At 46.1% G+C, this 24,590-nt stretch overlaps 1 protein-coding gene across 1 annotated transcript; it reads right to left on the bottom strand.

The window, feature by feature from the left end:
• Window positions 1-958: 958 nt before the first annotated feature.
• TSPAN2 (tetraspanin 2) lies at window positions 959-23,616 on the bottom strand. The gene is made up of 8 exons (XM_027746274.2): window positions 23,438-23,616; window positions 21,450-21,552; window positions 10,167-10,264; window positions 9,308-9,382; window positions 8,649-8,750; window positions 7,375-7,449; window positions 6,551-6,634; window positions 959-4,910 (listed from the first exon to the last, which is right to left on the bottom strand). The coding sequence occupies exons 1-8, from the start codon at window positions 23,504-23,506 to the stop codon at window positions 4,845-4,847; spliced, it is 672 nt and encodes a 223-aa protein (XP_027602075.1). The 5' UTR covers window positions 23,507-23,616; the 3' UTR covers window positions 959-4,844.
• Between the last annotated feature and the right edge of the window lie 974 nt (window positions 23,617-24,590).

The raw sequence follows: 24,590 nt of genomic DNA, 5'->3' as shown, positions 1-24,590 counted from the left end.
TCTGCTTATAAATCCCAGGTATTTTATGAAGAGATGCTCAGAGATTTGATATATTGACATATTTCGGAGTTTGATGCTGATATATTTTGGAGTTCATATCTTTCACTTGATATGTTTTGGAGTTAAAAAAAGGCAACACAATACTCGTGGTATTGAATGTTTTAATCAGATTTTGACATATACTTGCAGCCTTCAAATTAGCATTCAAATTAGCAATGGTATTTTTCTATCTCTGTAATATTATTTTTTTTTGTGGACTGTAGCTTCAGTGTTGTCAGTTGGGACTAAGCACATACAGTTTGTTTATCCACATTGTAGATCTGTATCCTCCCTGCTGTTTTCCAGCCGTGGTTATTGGGAATGCTCTCCATGTCTCTGCACTAGTGGCATAACCCTCCCTTTCCTGCTGAAAGACACTGTTTGAAAAACCTGGCTACACACTGAAAGAAAACGGGTTTAGGATACTGGGAAGAAATCCTTCCCTGTGAGCGTGGTGAGGCCCTGGCACAGGTTGCCCAGAGAAGCTGTGGCTGCCCCATCCCTGGAAGCGTCCCAGGCCAGGCTGGACGGGGCTTGGAGCACCCTGGTTTAGCGGGAGGGGTGTCCCTGCCCGCGGCAGGGGGTGGCACTGGACGATCCCAAAGGTCGCTTCCCACCCAGACCATCCCAAGGCTCGGTGACACGGCCCCGCCCCCAGCGCGCGCAGCCAATGGGGAGCGAGCACTGCCCGCGGTGGGCGGGGCCCTCGCGGCACGCGGGACCCTGAGGGGAGTCCCGGCGGTGCCGCCGGTTCGAATCCCGCCGGGCCCTGTCCCGGTCCCGATCCCCATCCCCATCCTTACCCCTACCCCGATCCCGATCCCCGGCCCGGCGTCCCGCCCGCCCCGGGTGCCGCAGGTGAGGCGGGGGGCGCCGTGGGGGCTCTGACCGCGCGCACCGAGTTCTCTCCGGGAGCCGCTTGTTCCAGGTTATTTTTATTAGGAAGTCGTTTCAAGTTCAAGACACAAAGCCGATAAAACGCCACTTCGGAACACATCGTAGGGAAGCGAGAGCTAATTTCAGCCACAGAGCGAGTCTGTTTTCTCTCCCAAAGCAAGAAGCCGTAGAGGTAATTCTGCCGCGGACTTCGCAGCACGAACCGAAAAAACGCCAGTTCTGTCCAAAACCCACAATTTGTGCTGTAAAAACACACACGTTTATCCTGGAAGTGGTTTGCGTTTTGGAAAACCTCGTGGCTGGAGCACCAGTAGAGAGGAAGAAGATTGAAAAGCTTTATTTATGTACATTTTCACCGAACAACAGCTGTTAATCCGCAGCCTGAAGGCTTTAAGATAACTCAAGTTTTTTTTTCAAGACACACGAAATGTATTTTGTTATAAAACTATCAGTATCGAGACAAGTGAAAGGTGACTCCTCACTGTGGGGATGTCACAGGGCTGAGCTTCATCAGCTCCTGTTTGGTCTCTCTGCAAGGTACCAAAACTTTCCTGGGACAAATGAAGCTCCCACTGAAGTCAGTTACTTAGAAAAATTAGACAAGGGAAATGTGAATAAGGGTGTTTAGAGACATAATAAGGGCATCAACAGTTTACATCTTTATGCTTTAGAACAAACTGTTTGGACTGAGGAGAAGAAGAAAACCTGTGTGATGTGCTTTCAGAATTATCACCTGGAGGGATCTGATCTTTTGTCTTTCCTCTGAAAGGGATGCAAGGGACAGGACTAAATGGGTGTTTCTGCTGCTTTACATGGCATTTACTGGAGCAGGGAAAGAACAGTAAATGTGTTTGATGTCTCTTGATGAGTTAAAAAGACCTTCAGTTACTAAAATGCAGAGAAAACTGCTATTAGATTAAGCACCTCACAACAGCAGGAAATGACAAAAGACCTTTATCCCTGGATTCTGTTAAAGGCACTATTATATGAACAACATGTTGATTTCCAGCTTAATTTATACCAATAACTTAGAGAACTAAACCAGTAACAGGTAATATTCTGTTCCTGGTATACAGTGCAAGTATCCCCTAGACCTAAATAACAGTAACCCTAAAGCTTGAGCAGGAATGCCCAGCAAAATAAATGCACTCTTCAGAGGAATCAAAAAACAAACCACAAACCCAAAACACTTCAGCAGAAAGTTCGGTGGTTCAAGTCTGAATTTATAGAAGGTTTTTTTTTTGTACCACTTTTCCCTGTTTTCCTAAGGCACTGAGATGGTTTTGTACTTCTGGGGGAGTGGGGGGCTGGGGAAGCAACAGCAGGTTCTGCAAGCTGCCTGTGTATTCAGTGCATCTCAAAGCAGGAGTGGGCATCTTCCAACTTACTCAAGAAATAACAGATAAAGAGAGAAACTCTGGTGCTATCATTACATTCTGGTGCTGCAAATTTGAGGAATTAAACCCAATTATCTATGTAGATGCGTTTAAAATAAATAAAATACTGTCATTACGAGGGGGAGTGTAACAGGAGGAAATCTCTTTATTTGCCATCATTTTCTATCCCTGTAGGGCAATAATCTTGGAACCTGAACCACTGGCTATGGTGCTGTTGGCATGGTGCTGTTTTTCCTGCTTTTCCTGGAAAGCTGGCTTGCTCTGAGTGGCAAAAATGCCACTCTACACAGGTTTCTTCTTTCTGTCAGTATTACCTTGAGAAAACACACCCCAGCTGGGCACTATCCCATTAACTGAAGTCTCAGGTGTACCTGGGAGCCAGGAAATCACTTTGTTGGCTGCTGTGGAAAAACTGACTTCTAAGTTTCAGCTTGAGACCCTCGTGGATTTGCTGCCACTGTCATTGTCCCAGCTGGGCCTTTCTTAGGAGCAGGGGGTCCTGTTTCCTGGGCTGATACTTCCAGAGTAAGATCCCAGGCCCAGTTTTTAACTGGCCCCCCTTTGCTAACCAGCTGTGCCAGAGTGACCCAAGCCTGACTTGGCAGTGCCAGCACTTAGTGCAGTGCCACAGCTTGTGCCAGGGCAATTTGAAAAGAGAAATCTATGCAAAAGACAGCAAAGATGTGTCAATTCAACCAGATACTTGGAGCAGCAACACTTATTTCCATTCCTGAAGTGACAGAAAAGTGATGGGAGTTTGAGTTTCTTTTGGAACACGAGATAAATATCATAAAGGGGGTATAATCCACACAAACGTGCACTGGAATGCACATGTTTCCTGAAATCCCATTTCATTTCAGTGTGATTCAGTGAAATAAAGACCCCCATGACTTGTAAATGCTCTTGCTCATCAGAATGGTCCATGATGTCTAGTTTAACTGAACTTCTCCCCATTGTGTGTGGAACAACTGCATCAGAAATCTGAACTAGTGATCACCAGAGAGACAGAGCTGCTATGGGGATGTTGGTAGCAAAAAGCTGTTCTCTGAAGTGGTGAATTATCTCGAGTAAGCCAAAAATTTAGAGATTCTGAGCCTTGGCTGTAATTTATTTTCCCCTTCTCGAGACAACCTTTCTCCCGCCCAGTCTGGTTCAAAAGGAACATTCTCTTATGAATAAATATGACAAATAGAAAAATAAAAATATAGAAACAAACTATGTAAACGCAAGCCCTGAGGTATTTCAAGCACACAGTGTAATTTTTATACCTGACATGCAATCTAAAGGTGCCAGTAAGAAACCTTACTTTGTGGCTCTGTAAAAATGTCCCATCTTTCTTTCCTGCTTTGCACCCACAAGAAAGGGTGAGAGGTTGAGGTAAGAGCCCTGTGGAAGCTGTGATAGTCACAGAAGCAGAAATTGAGGATTTTTAAAGTGCTGTGTGTTTTTTTCTGACCGTTTTCGCTCTTTGTTTGGCTTCCACAGGCCAGTTAGATTCTAGAGAGATCTGACAAAGGGGCTGCTTTTCTGGATCTAGGCTCCACTCCTGCACCAGTTTGTAGCCACAGTGAGGCTTTTGGGACAAAGGGGCTGCTGAATATGGATTCTATTGGCCCCTTTAACTCACAGTTGGGTTTTTTGGTGTATCTCAGGCTCCTTGGGAAGCTTAAGCACACTTTGCACTGCAATTCCTCCCAAATGACTGCCTTGTCTTGTCAGCTTCCCACCTCTTTCCCCCTCTTCCCTTAGCCTGGATCTCCTTGGACATGTTTCCTCCCCCAGAGCTTTCTGCATTTGCATGAAGGGTCCAGTCCTAAAAGAAAATAAATATCCAGTCTCTGCATGACAGTGAAGTCAGTGGGTCTACTCACATGAATTAAAGTTTGCTGGAGCAGGCCCTTAGGCATTAGTTATTTTTAAATAAAGTCCGATTTTATTAATTCTACTCTGTTTGGGCTTTGGAAAGAACAGTTACAAAATGGATCGTGGGTCTTGCTTTTTACAGTGGCATTTGTTCCTCTGCTAATTCTTGTCAAACAGGGGCTCAGTGTGAGAGGGTTCCAAGCACTGTGTCCCTGTGGGATGTGCAGATTCCTGCACAGGGAGACTCTGGATGCACACACAACATATTCCATTTGCACATACTTACCTAGACAAGGTACTGCACATCCAGGGACCTGCTCACGGGCATATACATTTGTAAGGGCAGATATGCATGTGCTTACACAAGTGTAAACTCTTAATTGCACATATACAAACATTAAAAATCAAATTAGTCTTAGATGAACCTTTTGCATTTTTCATTAAAAAGGACATTTTAACCCCCTTTTTTTTTTGTTCACTTCAGTTTTACTGCAACTAATACAATTCACCTGATCACCTAATGGGATATTTTCCTCTCAGTATGTTAAAACACTGATTAAAATGCATTACAATTATTAAATTGGGTAGAAGAGCACTTCTTGTAAGCTTAGTCTGGAACTCCTGGGACCCAGTTGTGCCGTGACAGTTTTAGATCATGTCCCGTGTGTTACGGATGGCACAGCACAGAACCATGCTGAATATCATGCCAAAGATCTAGAAGAGAAGGGATGTGATTTAGGGATCAGTGATAAAATAATCTGCATATCAGAACAATCTGAAGGTCCACATGGCAGAGCAGTGGCTGCTCCCTGTCTGCAAACCCCAAAACATCAGGCAGCCAGCACGCAAGAGATTTCACTGATCCTCAAAGCCAAGATTTTATCTGCTCCTGCTGGTTTTGCTGTTCTTTGTTCTAAATGTCAAGGCCACCAAAACTGCCTCAAACATTATTGACATAAATTTAACAGACTAAATAACTGTGGCTATTGGTATTCTCCCTAGTATTGCAGCAGAAGGCTCTGAGCTGCAGAATGCTTCTACATGGAATGTTATCCAGGTTTGAGTGATTCCAGAGGGACCAGGTTCCTGGAGCTGGTGCTGAGCACTGCAGTGTCACAGGGAAAGCTGAGCTATTAACACTCTGTGAGCTCAAGAGCAAGACTATACATTAAATATAAAACTCTGCTAGTTAACTAGAGGGAATGATAACAGTGAGTGTTGCCAGAGTGTCCAGAAATGTCTTTTTTTGCCACAGGTTGATCCTCCAGAGCAGTTTGCAGCTGCCTCCTGAGGCTTCATTGCTGAGGATGGGAGATGGGCAGTTAAACCACTGGGTTCATGTTCCCTCCTCACACAGGTCCTTAAGGAAGGAGCCAGCTGAGCTGTCACACCCCAGGAAGTGTCAGAAACAAGCACAGGAAAATGTACAGACGTGGTTTTGCTGCCACAGGGGTTGTTATCCCTCCATAATTTGTGTGTATCTGAGGTGGGAGCCATGCAGGAGATGATCCTTGTTCTGAGCAGTGAGGTTGTTGAACTCTGCCCCACCCACGTTGCTCTGCTGTATTTCTGGGTACACCTTCATGTTTCATATAAATCCCAGGATTGTTTAACCCTGCTGTGCTTTCTGCACCTACAGAAACCCTTCAGCTGCTTTTAAGTGTCCACATAAGCCCATGAACCTCCTGCTCTTCAGAGCACCTAAAGGGCTGTTCCTTTACTAACATTCAGGCTGCTTGTGCTGCTGGTGTCTGAGCCTGAAGGAAATAAAGGCACAGAAAAACTGGAAAACTCCTTCTGCTAAAGCCTGGTGAGCTGCAGCCTGACCATCCTGCTGTATCCCTGGATCAGGGTGACATCTGTTGGTCACAGCTCTGTCCTAGAAAACCTGATTGTAAACTGTCCTTCACATTGGACCAAAGCTACAGCCAGCATGTTCCTGGAAAACCACTTCTACAAAGGGTAGGTACTCTCTATTCCTTGTGAAAACTAAGGAATGGATCCTAAAGGATTTAAAGCATCAGTCTGCAGTTGTTTTGGGACAGATGAAATGCTGTTATGGCCTTTTGCTTTTCAGTTTGGTTCATGAGCATTCCACATTCCTACTGTTTCAACAAAACAAGATTACCATTGCTTTGGACCTTGTCTAAGGACACAAAATGGTAAAACACAGTCACACAGGTCTGCTTGCACTGATGTGGGCAATTCCCAGAGAGAGGACACACTGGAAGTGATAAGAAAAGCTGCACCTTTTTGGAATCTCACCAGCTGCTGCAAAACACCTTCCACAAAGCTTTAAGTAAGGGACAGGGTACTGGGCTCAAGCAGAGGTTTGCAAACATGGATTTACTCACTGTGATGCCAGCAATTGCAATTCCAACAATTCCAACTAAATGCAGATTAGTATCAATTACATTCTGAATTTCAACCAGGCAGTTCTGTTAAAAACAAAATGGAAAGACTTCTTTACTCCCAGAAAAAATGGGTTCCAACCAACTCCATCAACTGTTCTCAAAGAATAACAGATAAATACGAAAAATATTGCAGTTACCATCCTAATTCCTGCATCTGAGCCTTGTGTTTTGTCAGACAATTTTCACAGCATATTCCCTTTTCTAGTGAGACATCTGTACCTCTGTACAGGCTGACACAAGTACTTTTCTTACGCTGGGTTCTCCCTAAATTTAAACTCATTTATATAACAGGCCATGCTAAATCAGGAGGTTTCTACTGGTGCAAAACCTTCATTTTGACATTGTGCTCACAAACAGATTCCTTAAAAACAGAAATAACAGAAATATCCTTCTTAGGCCCAAGAGAGTTTCCAGTCAGGAGGCTCCGGGCATGACTAAGGCAAACACTTGCCAAAATTCAGCCCCCATGGGGCCCTTCATTTGGGATCCTGTCCTGTTATCTCCTGCTCCCTTTTCCCTTCAGATGATGTAATATTGTCTCAGCTACTGTGGGATGCCACAAACAGCCTTCAGAACTGAGGACAATACGACCTCCAACTTATTTCTGCCTCCAGGCTGCTCCCTGTCAAAGGGAATTCCACGCTGGGAATCGCAAGGTGAAAAAAGGGAAGTTCTTCCTTTCTTTTAATTACAGAATGTCTCCAATTTTACTAAACAATTGGCATGAAAAAGTGATTAGAACTACCAGGACAGAGGACACTTACCTTTGGCAGCTGGATATTCTCTGGACAGGGTAATCCCACTTGTTGTTCCACGTTACCTTTCCCACAGCATTGGAGCTAAAGGAGAGAGAGAGATGAAGAATCAAAGAGGGGGAAACCACAGACTGTTTCATACTGAAAGTGTTACTACTTTCAAACTGAAAGTGAGACAATAAATAACTAAAAAATAGAAGCAATGCAGATCAAATAATGATTTTATTCTCTGTATTAACCACTGCCTCTGGTAGAGTTCCAACTATGTGGGATGAAATTCTCAAAAAGGAGTTTCGGTTGTCTGAGGTCACAGCAAACAGGCAAATTTGTATTAACAACAATGTCCAGAAGGGATTTTTATTACAGTATCTCATAACAAAGCAAACAAGTGGATTTGGGAGAAGCTGATCCCTGGCTTACAAGGGAACAGGAGCTGTTGAAGGGAGAAAGCAGAAAGGTCAAGTATCACATACAGAATTATGGGCAATGCACAAAAGCTGCAGCAGAGAATGCTGGAATTTTATTTCTGACACAACATCGTGCTGGGTTTGGAGACAGTAATAAATCAGTGTTTCGGAGGGTTTGTTTTTCCTGTTTGCCTATCTCCCAGAAAATGCTTGGAATTCCTCTTTGGGTCAGAAATAACGGCTATGGGAGAAGGACAAAAGGGTCTGAGGTTGTGAAATGTTTGTTCTAAAGAACGTGGGAATTGCTGTGAGGAGCAACAAAGCTCGGGCTTGATCTCTGTGGGAGGCAGTGTAGATACAGGACAGACACAAGTAGGATTGAGGCAGTCACAGGTTCTAACTCTGATTCAGACACTCACTTTTTGGGTGGCCTGAACTGTGTCACACATGGACTTTTGGTTCTTTTCCTACTTGGTTCAGCCAGTGACAGGATCTGCCACATTGTAGGTCCTGGGACACAGGTCACTATTTTCTCTATGACAAATGCAGAGGATTCAGACATTTCTCCTCTCTGCGTTTGTGAGTATTTTTTCTTGGATTTCAATACCCAAAAGGGCCATAACAGTCATATCTTCTGCACAGCCAAGACCAGAAGCATCAGGAATTTCAAAGCCTGGCCAGTTGCACTTTTAAACGTAGAGATCCAAAAACCAGAACTCTGACAGAGACCTCAGGAAACTCTCAGGGTTGTGAGCCTCTGGCTCCATTTCAAGTACACTCAGTTCTATTCTTCCATACCTCAGTGAGAGGAATTCTGGATTCTAGTGGGTGGTGTGACAGTGGAGCAGTAGGGAGGTGACAGAGTTGGGTACTCACAGCCACGTGGTAGCGATAGATGGTACTGTTGACCTTCCCCACTGGGTTTTTCATATAATCATCATAAGCATCTTCATAGATCTTCTGGGCTTCCTGTATTGCCTGCAGAAATCAGACTTTCCAAGTGAGTGCCAAATCAGTCCTATCCCCAATGCAGTGCAAACTTCCAGCTTCTGTCATCAACCTCCAGCTGATTCTATGATTCTATGATTCTATGATTCTATGATTCTATGATTCTATGAAATTGTGCCTGATAAACAGGTACAGGACTGGAAGGACAGGAGGTTTTGTGGCCTGGTGGCATTCAGAGGGTCAGAATGTTCATGGGCTGTATTCTGTTTTGGTTAAACACTGTTAGGTGGGGAAGTTCAGTGCCTGAATTTGTTTGCCCTTTTCCTAAGCAATGCCCTCTTTTCATACTTGATGTTCCTTGTGGATGGAAGGTGGAATCACACCTACAGATTTTCTTTAATAGAAGGGGGCAAAAGCTGCATCCTGTTCTGGACTTGTGATAACACAAGCTCTCATTGACTCCAGAAAAGAATGTCAGAGAGTCTTCCCAGGAGAAGTCTCCTGGGAAGTTTCCCTATGCTCTAGGTCAGTCTGCACTGGAATCCATAACTGCCCCATTAGCACATTAGAGGCTCTTTGCTACTTACCACTTTCTTGCCTAGAAAGGCAAATACTCCAGCAGTGACCTCAGCTGCAAATATCACCAACAAGCAAGCAAAGAACTGTGGAGGAAGGAGAGAATCTCAGTGAATATCCCTTGTTCCTGTGGGCTGCCAGTCAGCCCCTCGTCCTTGCCCAGCCCAACACCCCACACTGAAACAAAGCTGCTGAGCTGGGGCTGTGCAAAGGTGCAGAGTCAGATCCCTTGTCATATGGGAACAAAGGAAAAATGGCAAAGATGTGGCTCAGGTGGAGCTTCAGGAAAGACAAAAGGTAATTCTAGGGAAACATTATTTTAAATCTGACCCAGGGTTAGCAGAGCTGCTGGCATTTACTGTTAGCAGGCCTTGTGTAACCCAGAGTAGAAAGCCCTACAAATGGCAGTTTGCAGTTGCTAGAAAAATGTAAAAATAATCAATATGTAAGTGCAGAGCATCCAGCTATACAAACTTCTGCCTGCTGCCCATTAACTGCCACATCACTGTCCAGTCTCTCTGTATCAGCCAGGTTTCTATCCCAGTTATTGTGATCCTTCTCTTCCCCTCCATCCCTCTGCCCCAGTTGGTCAGGGATTCCTGCTGAGAAATAAATTCTGCTAAATAGCAATAAAACAATTGCAATTAATATGGCCTTGCCATATTAATTATAATATCTGTGGTGCTGGTGGGAATCCTTTATGTGTGACAGCTCTGCAGCTACAGGGTGGTCAGAGAAGCTGGATTAGCCAGGAAGAGGACATAGGACCTCAAAGGTCTTGGACATTAAAAATATATTTCCACTAATGACACATTGAATGCTTTGAATGATTTTCCTGCCCATCCCAGGCCCTTGAAACCCTTTACTCACTGCTCCAAGCAAGCACTGAGACTCCCGCGCTGCTCCACAGCACCCGAAAAATCCAACTGCAGACATGATGGCCCCTGCTCCCACCAACACATAGAGCCCTGTGGAAAATCAGAGGCAGGCAGGAATTTAAGGTTTCTCATGTTGAGGTGGAATTTCTTGTTTTAATTTATGGCTGTTGCTCCTTGTCCTGCCAGTGGGCACCACTGAAAAGAGTCTGGCACCATCCTCTGACACCCCTTGGAGATATTTGTATTGATTGAGGATATGATTAATGATTAGTCATATCAATAACCCCCAAAACTGTCCCATTCTCAATTGACTGGGGCTGGAAGTGTGCTGTACTGCTCTGCAGCAGTGGAGCTAAAAGGAACATGGGAGATGTCAGTGTAGCCCCACACACAGTTAACATTTGGGGCTCTGGCTACGTTCAGAACTTGACAGGACTAAACTGTGAAGGTGAGGGGAATGGCATTCATCTCTGCCACCTGTAAAACTGCTAGAGATACTCACATTCAACAGATGGCTTGGGGTTTTTTGTATGGGCTTTATCTAGGACAAAAGGAAACCAGAGCACAGAGTTTCCCTTGTGTCTTCCCCGAGAGGGGACAGGGAGCTGCTGGCTGTGTGCACTAGAGGGCACAGCAAGCCTTTGCTCCCAGCCTGGACTGTGGAAACTTTAATGAGAGCCTTTACTGTGCTCATTTACCAATTTAAACATTATTTTAAATCTGACCCAGGGTTAGCAGAGCTGCTGGCATTTACTGTTAGCAGGCCTTGTGTAACCCAGAGTAGAAAGCCCTACAAATGGCAGTTTGCAGTTGCTAGAAAAATGTAAAAATAATCAATATATAAGTGCAGAGCATCCAGCTATACAAACTTCTGCCTGCTGCCCATTAACTGCCACATCACTGTCCAGTCTCTCTGTATCAGCCAGGTTTCTATCCCAGTTATTGTGATCCTTCTCTTCCCCTCCATCCCTCTGCCCCAGTTGGTCAGGGATTCCTGCTGAGAAATAAATTCTGCTAAATAGCAATAAAACAATTGCAATTAATATGGGCTTGCCATATTAATTATAATATCTGTGGTGCTGGTGGGATGCTACTGCTGACTGTGCTGGCAGTTCACACTCTGTATTTTCTAGATTTTTAATATTCAGCAACTTGTCTCTTACTAGGATTGAGCCTTCTTCAAGCTGACACTTGCACACATCTTCACAGCACCGGTTTTTACTGATGCACAAAGATATATATGGCTCAGGAGAGAAAGGTCAGCCCTCGTGGAAGATGAATTGGAAAAGACAAAAAAAAAACCAACAACCCCTGTCTCAGGTGCAGAACCTGCTGCTCGACTGGCAAACACCAACACTGCCATTTCCTCACATCTCCACGGTGACAAACGCCGGGTAATTACCAAGATGTTTCCTGGGCTGTTTTCTGCCTGTCACTCCCTGCCCCAGTCCCTGTCATTACTTATCAGGCCACTTAGCAGAGCTATTTTAGAGTAAGGAGTGAGGAGAGGAGCCTTCCCATTTCTTTTTGTCGTTTCCAGCGAGGAAAGACTGAGCTCTGTGAGCCTGGGAGGGGGTGAGACCACTCTTAGGAGTTTGGATTTGCATTTGTCAGAGAAACAGCCTGAACATTTCACTGGCATGAGTCACAACTGAACCGCTACCTCAATCAGAACTTCCCTTTTAAGGCGTGTTACAGGAAGAACTCACACCACTCACTAAACAAAGCTGAGCCCCACAGCTGAGCCAGCCAAGACTTTAAAACCACCTTCTTCCATCTCCTGCTCAGGAGAGTTCATCCCACTCTGTCCTTTCTCAGCACCAGTTGCTGATACTCAAGAGAGCTATTTCTAGCTGGAAAATAGTGATGGCACTTAAAATTTCCACAAAAATAAAGATATTTTTTTTGCTTGTCTGCTATATATACACACACACGTCATCTTTCACACAGCAATGGGACTTGTGATTTTGGGGTTGTCCTGCAGCCAGGAGTTGGACTCGATGATCCTTGTGGGTCCCTCCCAGCTCAGAATATTCTGTGATTCTGTGAGACACACGAAGAGCAGCTCGAAAAAAATTTCAAAGGGAATTCAAGTTATTTCTCAGTTTGCCTTGTGAGGTTTCCCAGCACCCCCATCCAGGTATGTTCAGTGGAAGATGACTTCCAGGAAGGATGTCAAAGCAGTAGATTCAGGAACATCCTAGATGCTGTAAGTATGTGAGGCAGGGATGCAGTATTTCTTTTTCTAGGGGGCTGTGCACAGCAATGTAGGCATGATCACTTCAAATTCTGAATAAAAGGAGACCTAAACTCTAAAGTGAGACTCTCTAGAGAGAAAAGAAAAAGCAAAGGGTGACCATTTCTGGCACACACACCTTAGAACCACAGCCTGACCTAAAGCCACCAAGCACTGAGAGCCACCCTTAGCCCACAAATCCAGAAATTTGGTGGGTTTAATGTTAAACATTGTTATCCAATAGTATCATGTGTCAGAAGTAACTAAGCTTCACTAGAACCCATCCCTTTCCAAAAAGCAGGATGGAAAGCAGAGCCTTAATCAGCTTCTATTCATAAGCACTTCCATTGTAAAACACAAAGCCTTGGCGTGGCCTCCAGCTTGGCATCTCCAGCACGGCAGGGAAACAAAATAAGGCACAAAGTGGAACATGTCTGAGAGCTAGAAATGCACAAAAAACAGCTCAGCACAGAGCACAGCGTGGCAGAAAGAGGTGTGTGGGTCAGGTCAAGGTAGAGAGCTTGTTTTGGTGGGTGGAAAATGATGAGGAGACTGTCCAGCTGCAGCCTTTTGTGCAGCAGAAGGCAAAAAAAATACAAGGTAGAAAGGAAGCAAATGCGTTTGTGGCCTGTGTGAAAATTTCCCTCTCACTTCTTCTTGCCTCTGTTCATTTCCTGTAATTTGGGCACTTTGATCTGTGTCTGCTAATGAAGAGGAGAGAGGGTTTGATGTGGAACTGGTCTCTGAGGTTGTTGGCAGCACACAGCCCAAAGAGGAGCAGAGAACAGAAGAACTGGAATCCTGAGAGCAGGGACACTCGGCTGAGGAGGGCAAAGCTGGACCCAATGGCAGGGACCTGCCCCCAACTCAGCAATATCTATTCCACCTCCCTGCAGGAGCCACAAACAAGTCCCTCTCAACCCCTGAATGCAAAGGGATGAAGAAGCACATTCCAAAGAGTCAAATCCACTCACAAATCCAACAGAAAATTGGTTGATCTGAGCAGACACAGCCAGGGCACCACCGACTCTGAGAGGTTCTGGAGGAAATAGGGGCTTCTTTGTAACCACAAGAGGATGAAGAACAAAGTGTCACAGGGCTGGGGGTTTTTGGACAGAGCCTATTCTCTTGGCCTTTTTTTTTTTTTGGTGAGGAAATATTGAGGGTTTGGGGTGGTGGTTTGTTTGTTTTGCTGTGCTAAGACACCCCCCCACACACAGATTTTTAGAGCTGTGAAGAGAAATGAAGACTTCCACTTTTAGCAGTGAGTCAAGTGAGAGAGCACCTGATAACAAACTGATTTCCCTTCTGGCTATAAAATAGTGAGTGTAAGGAGGGGGGGGGAAGCCCCTTCTTCAGCCATTGTTCTTTGCAAAGCCATTGTGTCATTTTGCAAAGGACACATTTGGAAAGCAATAAAGCAGCAGCTTTTCTGTATAGTTGATCTTTTGATTCATCCCATGGGGCAAATCATTATTTCCTGGAAGGAAATTGTCAAATGGGGGTATTCCCTGTGAAAATTCCAACAGGAGGGATTCCCATTCTCTAGCAGACTCTGCTTTGCAGTTACAAGGGGAATTCAAAAGTTATCTGGCAATCTCAGAACATCCTGTGGCTCCCTGTAGTGAAGAATGGCAAACCCACAGCTCAGCAGATATCTCTGGATTGGCATTTGTGCTCATGGCACAGAGTTCTTCCCTAAGATTCTGTCTCTTCTGGATATGGGCAATATCCCTTCTAGGGCTGTACTTGGAGACAGTGGATCTCCAGGTGTGAAGAAGCACATCAAGAAGAAAGGAGGATATTCTGTGTGTTATTTCTGGATGAACAAAACCTCTGTGATTAGCACTGATGCAAAATCCCCTCATTTTAGACCAGGTGGAAGAGAGGGATGGAGTTTTATAGCTGCTGACTGCAATGTGTCCTTCTGTGTGCCAGGAGTGAGGGAAGGATCAGCCAAGGCTGGTAGAGATCTAATTTCAGAGTCTGGAACAGAACCCACACCCAGAGCTGCTTTTTGTTTGTTTGTTTGTTTGTTTTTCCCCAAATCCTACTGAAGGTTTTGAGACACAAATCCCTGCCTGGAGCCTCCTGCAAAGAGCAGGAGCAGACAGACACACAGTGTCTCTGTCTGGCTTTATTTCACATGGGTTTCTTGTTTACCTGGCTGCTATGGTCACTTTCCATTTTAAATAATTCTCCTTTTTTTTTTTTTTTTTTTTTTTCTTTTTGGCTGAGTAAATAACAGTGAACAAACCACCAACTGTTCATAATCCACTGAGAAAACAAGCAGCTCTGTTCTTGGGGTGAGGGACCCAGAGGCAGCGATGGCAGGAGCCCGAGAGCCCAGACAGCACTTGAAGGGATTTTCCTGAGGTTGTGTGTTCCTTCCAGCCCAGGAGGTAGATGTGCTCCTCCACAGAAGCACTGAGGCTCTCGAGCCCTCGGGAGAGCACCAAGGAACCTGTAGTACAGACACACTGTTGGAAAATATGAGAAACACACGTAGGAGTTGGAAATAACTGGCCAGACAGGGACACTTGTGTGTGTGGCACTTGGCAGAAAAGGCTGTTTCTGAAACAGGCTTGTTACTAGACATTTCCATTGTATATTTATCTATAAAATACATTTACAAAACTGGAGGAAAGCTGCAGAGGCCTCTGAAGGAAGATGGATTTCTGGAGAATTGGAACATAACCCTTAATTTGAGCATAATGGACGTATAGGAATAAATGTCTTGTGCGAATTCCACGAGGATTTTGTGGTTAATCCTCCTGGAACCACAAAAGCATTACGGACACCAGCCAGTTTGCAGGCTTCTGCTGATGCACAAATCCTGAATTTCAGTTTAAAAGCAGCCTCACTGTAATGTAACATCCCAGTCCACTTCCTCCCCTTTCCCACAGAACACCATGTTACCTCTTGCTCACGTGCATCTCACAACCCTAAATAATCACATCCCAAATTCACCTAAGCCAAGCTGTTCCCAAAGGCTCTGTCAGTGCCTGTCACCCCCCACCCAACTGCACTGAAATCAGGTGTAACCAACACACCTGCACAATTGTGGCTGAACTTCACAGAGTCCTGTGGCAACGGATTCTACAACTTAATGATGTGTGAAAATCTTCCCCATATGGGAGTTGTTCAAAGTGCACACAAGGACCATAATCTCATCAAATATCTAAGTACTTTTTCTAGTGTTGTTACATCCTTTTTGAGCAGAACCAGAGAGCACCAGGACACTGAGTGCACTGGGGATGTACAAAATGACATTAAGATTTTTCAATTGAATTCCCATTTCCTTTCTTAATGATTCCTGACATTTATATGCCTCTTTGACTGCAGCTGAACAAGGCAGTTGGTTGTCAGGAGCAACTGAGAGTGAGTCTAAGATCATGTTCCTGTGTGGTTATAGCTTGTTTCAGGTCTGTCAGTGTTTATTCTGCTCACATTATCTGTTACCACATGCGTCACTTTGCTTTGTTGATACTGTATTTCATCTGCCCTTGTAATACTCAGTCATTTGGTATCCTGAAATCCTCTCCTGATGCTCTGCAATCCCCTCTAGATTAGGACACCCTGAATAATCCTGTGTATAAGAGCCAGCTCAATCCAAACCCTCTCTGGAGATGCTTTTGAACTGACACACCCCAAAAAGGTTTTTGGCTGCTGTTTTATTTTTTTCCAGCAGACAAAACACTTTCCTCTAAATGGCTTCAAGAGTGGCCATTCCAAATGTATTTACAGCTCTGTCAGAATGAAACACAGCATTCCCTTGCAAAGGACATTTCCCTGGAGATGTAATGGGTTATACTGGTTTGGTTGTTTTCCAGAAGCCCCTTTAGAGATTGGCATCTAGAGCACAGATGGTCCTTTTAAAGAGAGTTTGTATGAAAAAAAAAAAAAGCCTGAGCATCCCTGGAGTGTAGTGTGCTGCTCCAGCAAGGAATCACAGAATCATGGAAGGCTTTGGGTTGGAAGGGATCTTAAAATTCATCTTGTTCCACCCCCTGCCATGGACAGGGACACTTTCCACTAGACCAGGTTGTTCCAAAACCTGTCCAACCTGGCCTTGGACACTTCCAGGGATGGGGCAGCCACTGTCAAGGGAGGAGAAGAGGGTGTGCCAGAGAAGGAAATGGTGTAACTGTGAGTTCAACTGCTGCTGCAGGGTGGAACTGGCTTTAGATAGTTACAGCAGAGAGAGGAGGGTGGCAGAAGTCACCCAGGAGCACAATTTAATAGGCAAAAAGCAAAAAGTGCATTATCATGCTTAAGTGATTAATTAAAAAAACAGCCTCCTGAACATCATTGCAAATATAAAACCACCCGAGGCAGATGGATGGATTGTTCCATTAGGCTAAATTGGCTTGTCTGGTCAGAATTGCCTTTATTCTTGTTTTTATTTTGCCAGGGGGAATACTGACTCTTCGGAACTGCTGTGAGGTTTTATGACCCAGCACAGAGACTTCAGAGCAACTTTCGTTTTGAGGGAGGTTTTCTCAGGGGGTGGTAGTGGTGCTGTCATATTTTTTAAGCCAATTTCCAGTGCAGCAGCTTTCGTTTTCCACTCAGGGCCACTATCAGCCTTTTCTAAACCACTCTTCCTGAACAGCAGAAGAACACAAGATGATAGGAAGAAAGACAAATTCATGGCTGAAGTCTTAAGTACAGACTAAAAGGCTCTCCAATACACCATTTGATGCTCTCCTTGTGGTATTGCACCTTTTACAGAGGCTGCTTTGCCAACAGCCCTCATTTTAAAGGCTGAGGGAGTTTGAGAGGTCATGGATTTAGGAGAAAAAATACTGTTGACTAAGGATACAGTGCTTGAGTCCAAAATACATGAATAGAACTAGAACAAAGTGAGGCACAGGAGCAGAGAACTGCAGTTTACATGGATTTAACTGCTGGCCAACTCCTGTTTGTATGGGCATCCACTACTATGGAGAAAAACTACTAATATCCTTCAACTCCAGACATGACTTCATATCCTAAGGCATGTGCCATCTAACTGTACCTTTCAAAGCCAGAAGGATCACTCAGTGCTCTCACAGACCCCAAGAAAAAGCCACAGCCACCCTGAAACTTTTGTCCACAACTGGTTTGGCCCTGATGAGTGCCTGGACCACAGACTGGATCATGGAACTGAAACAGAGAACACAGCACAGCACAAGGGCTGTGAGCTCTGGCTGTGTAGGAAAAGCAGAGTTTCAGGGCTGAGAAAGAGTCTCCCAGACTGATTCATTCACATTCATCAGGTTTTGTTACCATTCCTGATGGGGCTTGTTGAGTACATACACTTCATTTTTATTGCTGCTGGCAGTGATGGGATCCTCTGCACTTCATTTATTAGGGATACAAAGAGTTTGTCCTTCCTGTCGCCCAAGGAACCAAAGCAGACTTTGCCCTTCATCCACCAAAAGCAGAGAGGGGACAAAAGGGGCCTGGAACAGACCCTTAAAAAGTCCCTGTGTCAGTTTTTACTTCACAAATTCTCCACTTGTCCTCAGCAGCACTTGGTCTGTACTGCTGTGCCTTAGGTATTTTTAAAATTAAGAACAGTACCACTACAAGGAATTAGTTAAGGACCAACTGTGGGACAGCAATGCTGACACCTTGGGTTCACAGAAGCATCTCTGTTTCCTTCTGATTGCTGCAGACTTTCCTGCCCAGTAAAACACTTGCCAGAGTCTTGGCACAGGAGTCTCAAGAAGGTTGAGCAATCCAAGGAATTCCCTTTATTCTACAGATCTTTTCTCCATCTGATCAGTGCAGTGTCACAGACAACTCAGATAAAAGAGGTAACTGCCAGCTATGGGCCTTTGCTGAAATTATCTTTTTCCTTTCATTCTTTTTTCTCTCCAGTGCAGCTACAAGAGGAGTGACCTGTACCAGAGCTGAAAGGCAGTCAAACAAGGAAGCTCCAGTTTTGCCTCACCACTTGAAGCACAGGCACAAAAACTGTACCACGAGATGGAGCAACATAAAAATATTGTCCCACTGTAGCAGAAACTCCAAAAGCTGGGGAGCTGCAGGCAGTGGATGTCCAATTTTAGGAGTCTGTAAGATACATCTGGTAAAGTGGATGGAGACTGCGTGGGTCAAAGAGTTCCAGCTCCAGCCCTCTCTGTTGTAGGATTTTAACTGCAGGCTGCAGTGGGGAATATGGATCACCAAACACAAAACCACAAGCAACAGAAAACTAAGAACACATATGTGCTTGCCCTCAGCACTGCTGCCTGGAAGCTGTTCTCCAACCAACAAAAACATCTCAGTGGCTGGAAAAGATGAACAGGCCTCGTTGCCAAGTCATGGCCCGAACTATTCCAGGGGCAGAAAAGGCAGCTGGACTGCTGGTAAAGAGCAAGGCTATTTAAGGAGACTCATTCTGGCCTAATGGAAAATGCAAGGATAGAATTATCAATTATTTTAAACTAAAACAACATTTCAGATCCAGGAAAAAAAACATCACAAGGAAGCACAAGAGAGAAGCTGGTTAGATTGGGCTGGCAGCTCAATCCAGGTACAGAGAGAGCAGAATATGCTGCTCTTTAGAAGAAAGAAAATTAAATGTTTTCCAGAAGATGGTGATTCTGGACAGTGTTTCAGTCCACAAAGCAAACTCTGAATGCACCTGCACTGTTGTTCCAAGCACTGGCACAAAGCTGATGTGATCTCAGGGGCTTGGGTTATCACAAGGCAGCCAGAGAAGCAGTCAGGGGAACAGAGACAAAGAAATTACTCTTAGATATTTAGCTATATACTTATATTTTAAGTCATACTGCTTAAGAGGGCTTTCTCTTCCAGCCCTCAGGGCAGCTGCTCCCTGCGTGCTGCAGTGTTCCATCCTAAGAATTCCTATGCAGAGCCCTGGCTGCCAGCCAGGATGCATGTCACAGAGCAAACAGCCCAACAAACAACAGCCCCACAGACTCTGAGAAAGGCCCAACACACAACTGGCAAGGGGGACTCCAAGCTGAAATCTAGAGAGGCAAAGCTCTTCAGCAGGACCATCAAGTGCAGCTTTGTCTGCTGCAAAACCCACTGTAACTGAACTTATCACTGTTCTTTTACCACTTAGTCCCAGACTGTTCCCAGCCCCAGCACAGCTGCCCCATCAGATGCTCAGAAGTCACAGCAGCATTTAACATGATTTGTAATGAGGGAAGGCAGCAAAAAACTCTGGTTTTCTTTCACAGGACTGCTCTGTCCAGTGCCTATTACAAAAAAGGGCAAACCCTTCGCTTTAGAATTCAGTCCAAAGTGCAAGTTTAAAAGAATTCTCAACATCTCTGTGCCCTGTTCCTCAGGGCTTCCCCTGCTTGCAGTTACATATTTCAGCAGACAGCTCTATAAATACATGTGGCAGCCCAATAGTTCAGTGTCATGGTCTGTGATGAAACTTTTACAAGAAGGTTCCCCAGGACTTCCCAAAATTAACAGCTTTGAACAACTTTTGTAATTCCTATTTAGGACAGAAGCAGATTTGAATGCACATGCACCAGAGAATATCTTGTTTACACAGTGTGTTACAGTCTGCACTGTGGTGCTTATTCACAGCACAGGATGTATTAATTTCTGGCTTCCAACAAACCAACAGCACTTGATTCTGAAGGTCAGAACATCTTTCTGTCTTGTTTGCTCTCCTGGGACAAACATAAGTGGATGAGGCAGGGAACCATTCCAGCACACAGCACAGGAAGTTCAGCAGGTATAAACTGGATCTGGAAATGAAGTTGGTGATCTAATATGCTGCTGTCATAGCAGCTCAGATGTAAGAGAAAAACTAAATCATATTTCCTGCCTCTCTGTGTCAGTGGAGATGCTACAGGGTATTTTACAATAACCCTCAGGTCCCAAACAACATTTTTGTCTGAATGGTTTTATTCAGCCTCACAAAATCACATGGAAACTTTGCTGGACATCACATTCTCCCCATCTATTCCCACAGTGCCAGCTCTGTGTCTCCAGCCTGGCTGCATATGTTAGAGAGGCTTGGGTTGGGACTGTGGTGGATCTGAGTCAAGGCCTCCACTAAAAGAATGGGGGTATTTAAAGTAACTGCACAATGTTGCAGTGATGGGTGACTGACTGCAGGACACCTCGGGCCAACTCCCAGTCCTTCCACCCTGTCAGAGTGGCTCGATGGACACGGCAGGGCTGGGAATTCACTCACACCTGGCATTTGGAGATGGCAAAAATGTTTGTACCAACTGGATTTTACTGAGTCAGTCTCCAGGGGTGATGAATTAAACAGAAAAAAACCCTGACTTTTCTGCTGTAAGGACGTGTTACAGTTGCCAGTGGCAGAGAAATGCAGTTGCTGGCAGTCCCAGACAGCTGCTATTTAAGGGTGTCTATAGATACATAACACAGGTGGCATTTCCAGAAAACCCGCCTGGAAATCCTAGGGAGAGAAAAATTATCTTAAATGCTAAAATTAGAAGTGACTAATACCAGATCTGTGGACTTGAGGAACTAGTTGATTCCTGCCTGGTTTGGACAAACACCTCCTGAGATGGCTGAACACCAGGTAGTTTAGTTTGACTTTTCATTAGTGGAAGGATTTGCTCTGATACTTCAGTCACACTGGGGCCTATGTGAATGAAGTAACACCAGTGCTGACCAGTGAGACACAGGGAGAACTGGGGAGCAAAATTTAACTGCTGCACTGGCACTGGGAACATTCTGAAGTGACACTTGTTTTCTTGGCTGGCAGCTGCACAGAAGGAAGGATATATTGGTGAACCCCACGAGTCTCTGACCTGTCTCACCTTCTATTCTGAGAGTATTAGCACAATTCACTTAGGATACGTGAGGACTGGATCAAATCCAAGAGAAGAGATTAGTTTGGACTAAGGAAGTGGATGCCAGGCAGAGAGAAGTCAAAAGCCACCACGCACATGGCACACACAGAACGCCCAGTTTTGGGTAGTTCAGGGCAGGAATTGTTGACCTTCATAGAATTCAGTGCATCACCTGCCCCAGGATGAAGCAAAGGCTGACAGCTGTGTCCTCCCACGCGCTGGAACTTACCCAGGAAGAAATACTCCGGGGACTTTTTGTCTGTAGCAAAGTCTGCCATCGCCCCACCGAAGCGCAGCCACAGCCCGAAGGCAATGACAGCCAGTCCTGCCAGCTGCAACACAAACAGAGAGTCAGCACTGCACAGACACACGGCCAGAGAGCACCAGAGAGGTGCCACTGGCACCTGTGCTCTCCTGAAACCCCCCCACCACAAAATTCAGGGAGCTCTTGCCAGCGTCTGATAACAACAAATTCCTGTTTCAGGGCAGCGTGCTGCTTTGTTTCAGCTCTTCAGTGCAGTGGTGATTCTGAACTTAGTAGTGGCTCTCAAACCTGATAAGTCATTTAGTCGTGAAAACTTGGCCTGAACTGCAACAGGGAATGGAGTCGGGCAGGAGCTCCCCAGCAGAACCAGGAGGTAAAAGGATTGTTACACGTACAATATCTTGGAGTACAGATATTGGAAACTAGTGATGGATGCTGCCAAACGGAAGGAAAAATTCCCTTTAATGCAAACAAGACCGGGTCACAAGGGAGTGTCACAGCATGTTGTTTAAGGGGAAAAATCTACAGTCAGTGGTCTCAGCCCCACCACAGGCCAGACAAATTATCAGGCTCCCAGGCAGCAGTGGGTATCCTGGCAGACAGCTCCAGAATCCCACAGGATCAGGCACAGTGTCCTGTTGCTGTGCTGATGGAGGCCCAGAGCCTCGGTCTGTAGCTCCTGCACAACCTGGGCAAGGCTCCCAAACACCTGCTGCTTCCCATGGCCGTGGCAGCCTGGCATGGTGCATTTCTAACCTGCCCTGCATTGCCTGGCACTTGATCCGTGTGGCACAATCTCCACAAGCCAGGAAAGCGGGCGAGTGCCCAGCTGGAGAGCGTGGGATCATGGCTTTCCTCACAGACGTGTCCTAGCAGAGCTGAGGGTCCCCTGCCACCCTGTCACAGCATGGGGACCTCCTTCCTGCCAGGCAGGGGCTCAGCTTTAGGCGGGCAGTTTGGGCTGAATGCCCCAGCCAGCTGAGGAGATGGTTTCTTCCATCCCAGCAAAAAAGGCAGGACAACAAAACACAGTAGTTGTCGCTTTTGAGAAACAAATAACACAGAGCTTTGTCCTTCTGCTGCCTTGCAGCTGCAGCTGGGCAGCATCACTCTGCCCCTCCAGCTCGAGCACAGCAGCACTGTGTCCCCGGGGCGCGCAGCGCTGTCACCAAGAGGGAACAGCATTTGCTTTAACTGTGCTTCAAGCATAAAGGAGACAAAAGCCCAAAACTGCTCGCTCCAGAGAGGCTGAACAGGATTACTTTGTGACTTCTTTTTAAAAGAACCCAGTGAATCAGAAGGAAAGAAAAAGACGTTTAAGAAGATGACACTGCTGATTGTTCTCCAGCGTGAAAAACTGGAAAGCTGAGGGGAGGACAGAGCGAACGAGGGAAAGTGAAAGAGAAAAGAAAGCGTGAATTCAGCTGTGCTGTGGAACTGTGAGACTATTGAAAAGGTGCAATGAGGGGAGAACGGGCACAGCATTCCCTAAATTTCTCGGGGATGATGCGAGGACTTTCTCTTAGGATGAACTCGTAAACGCAGCAGCTGCTGGCTCGCTGTTTGAAATGACAGGAGTAAAACCCACCGTGATGCTGTGAAAGGGAGAACCTCTCCCAGCCTCCTCCTGCAGCTCTCCGGTTGCCGGGGAAATGGCCACTACTTTAAACTATCAGTTAAGACACAGGTTGCCTTTTCCCAGCGGTGTCATCTCACACCGAATCGCTACTTCCCCAAGGAAGAGCTGTGTCTCCATGGGAGCAGAAGCCGGGAGCGCCGGCTGAGCGCTGCCACTGCTTCGGGCAGCTCAGCTCCTCGGAGGGACCCCCGCCCGAGCCGCCCACCCTCTCCCCTCCCCCGGCACCCCCCGGTCCCCCCGCCCGGGGCCGCGTCCCGGAGCGCCCGCAGCAGGTGCCCCGGCCCCGCCCGGCCCCGCCCGGCCCGGCGCTCACCCAGAAGGTCAGGTTGAAGATGAAGAGCAGGATCTTGATGCAGCGCATCCCCCCGCGCCCCGCGCCCATGGCGGGCGCCGGCTCCGGCAGCAGCTCCCGAGGCGGATCGGCCCCGACTCGCCGGCGGGGCGGCACCGGGGGCAGGTGCGGGGCCGGGCGGGGCTGCCCGGGCGGATCCGCCGACCTGGGCCCGCCCCGGGGCGGACTTTGTGCCCGGGGGTTCCCGGGCGGGGCCGGGGAGCGGCGGGGGCGCGCCCGGGGCCGTCGGGGCCGTGCCCGCCCGGGGCTGTGCCCGCCCGGCTCGTCGGAGCCCTCCGAGCACCCCGCGTGTCTCAGGGCGTTCAGTGACACTCGAATGTCGCAGATGCTGCCCGCAAAATCGCCAGCAGCGCCGAGGGTTTGATGTCCGTTCTCCTTAATATTATCTCACGCTCATAAACTAAAGCCCCCTAATGTTAATTTTCCAACCGCTGATACTTTCGCTTCGTTGTCTAGGTTTGACCCAAGATGTTGACTCTGCCGTCAAAATCTTTCTCCTCTCCTCTGGTGATTTTTTTTTTTTTTCAGCTGCTGTTTTCCTTCAGAGTCTTCAGGAACTCTTGAGTTCAAAGCTGCCTGTGAGGCTTTGACAGAAGAGCACAAGGTAGAGGCTGAGTCTGTGGAAACGTGGGGTTTCTGTGTCAAACATTTCCTCTCAATATTTAATTAACAAAGCACTTATTTCCTGCTTTGTGCTCTGTTAGTAACTCTACAGTGTTACCTAGTCATATTTAGAATCAATTTTCCCCGAGATGTGTATGGAAACCACGCAAAAAGGCGTAGGAAAAGATGCTCAGTGTTGTTATTTCCAATTACAACCATCTAATGATACAGAAATACCAAAGGATGTTGGAGGTGGTTTCCATTTTCACTCACTTTTCTGTTTATTTTCTGCTGCGTTAAAGCCTGGCAGCATTTTGGGAAAATCAGCCCCAATAGTTTATTTGAATTGCAGTGGCAGACTTTAATTAAGAATCTCTTGTTTCATTTGTAATGAAAAACACTTTATTAGCTGGGGTTTTTTAAAGAAACTTTCAACCTACCTTATGACTCAAAGTAAAGCCTTACAATTTCCCTTTTTTGCTTCAGTGATGCAAATGGTGTTGACCTCAAT

This window comes from Pipra filicauda, unplaced genomic scaffold (assembly GCF_003945595.2).
Source record: "Pipra filicauda isolate LSUMZ 115617 unplaced genomic scaffold, ASM394559v2 scaffold249_size1133689_pilon, whole genome shotgun sequence".
Lineage (NCBI taxonomy): Eukaryota > Metazoa > Chordata > Aves > Passeriformes > Pipridae > Pipra > Pipra filicauda.
Note: the sequence above shows the minus strand (reverse complement) of the source record. Positions and strands in the feature narration are given on the sequence as shown.

Bases quoted from the DNA above. Each gene is read 5' to 3' on its own strand.
- TSPAN2 (XM_027746274.2), bottom strand. From the start codon at position 23,506: ATGGGCGCGGGGCGCGGGGGGATGCGCTGCATCAAGATCCTGCTCTTC. The intron at 7,450-8,648 runs GTGAGTACCCAA...TCTCTCCTTTAG, and splicing joins TCTATCGCTACCACGTGGCT to CTCCAATGCTGTGGGAAAGG. The intron at 6,635-7,374 runs GTAAGTGTCCTC...TGTTTTTAACAG, and splicing joins AGAATATCCAGCTGCCAAAG to AACTGCCTGGTTGAAATTCA.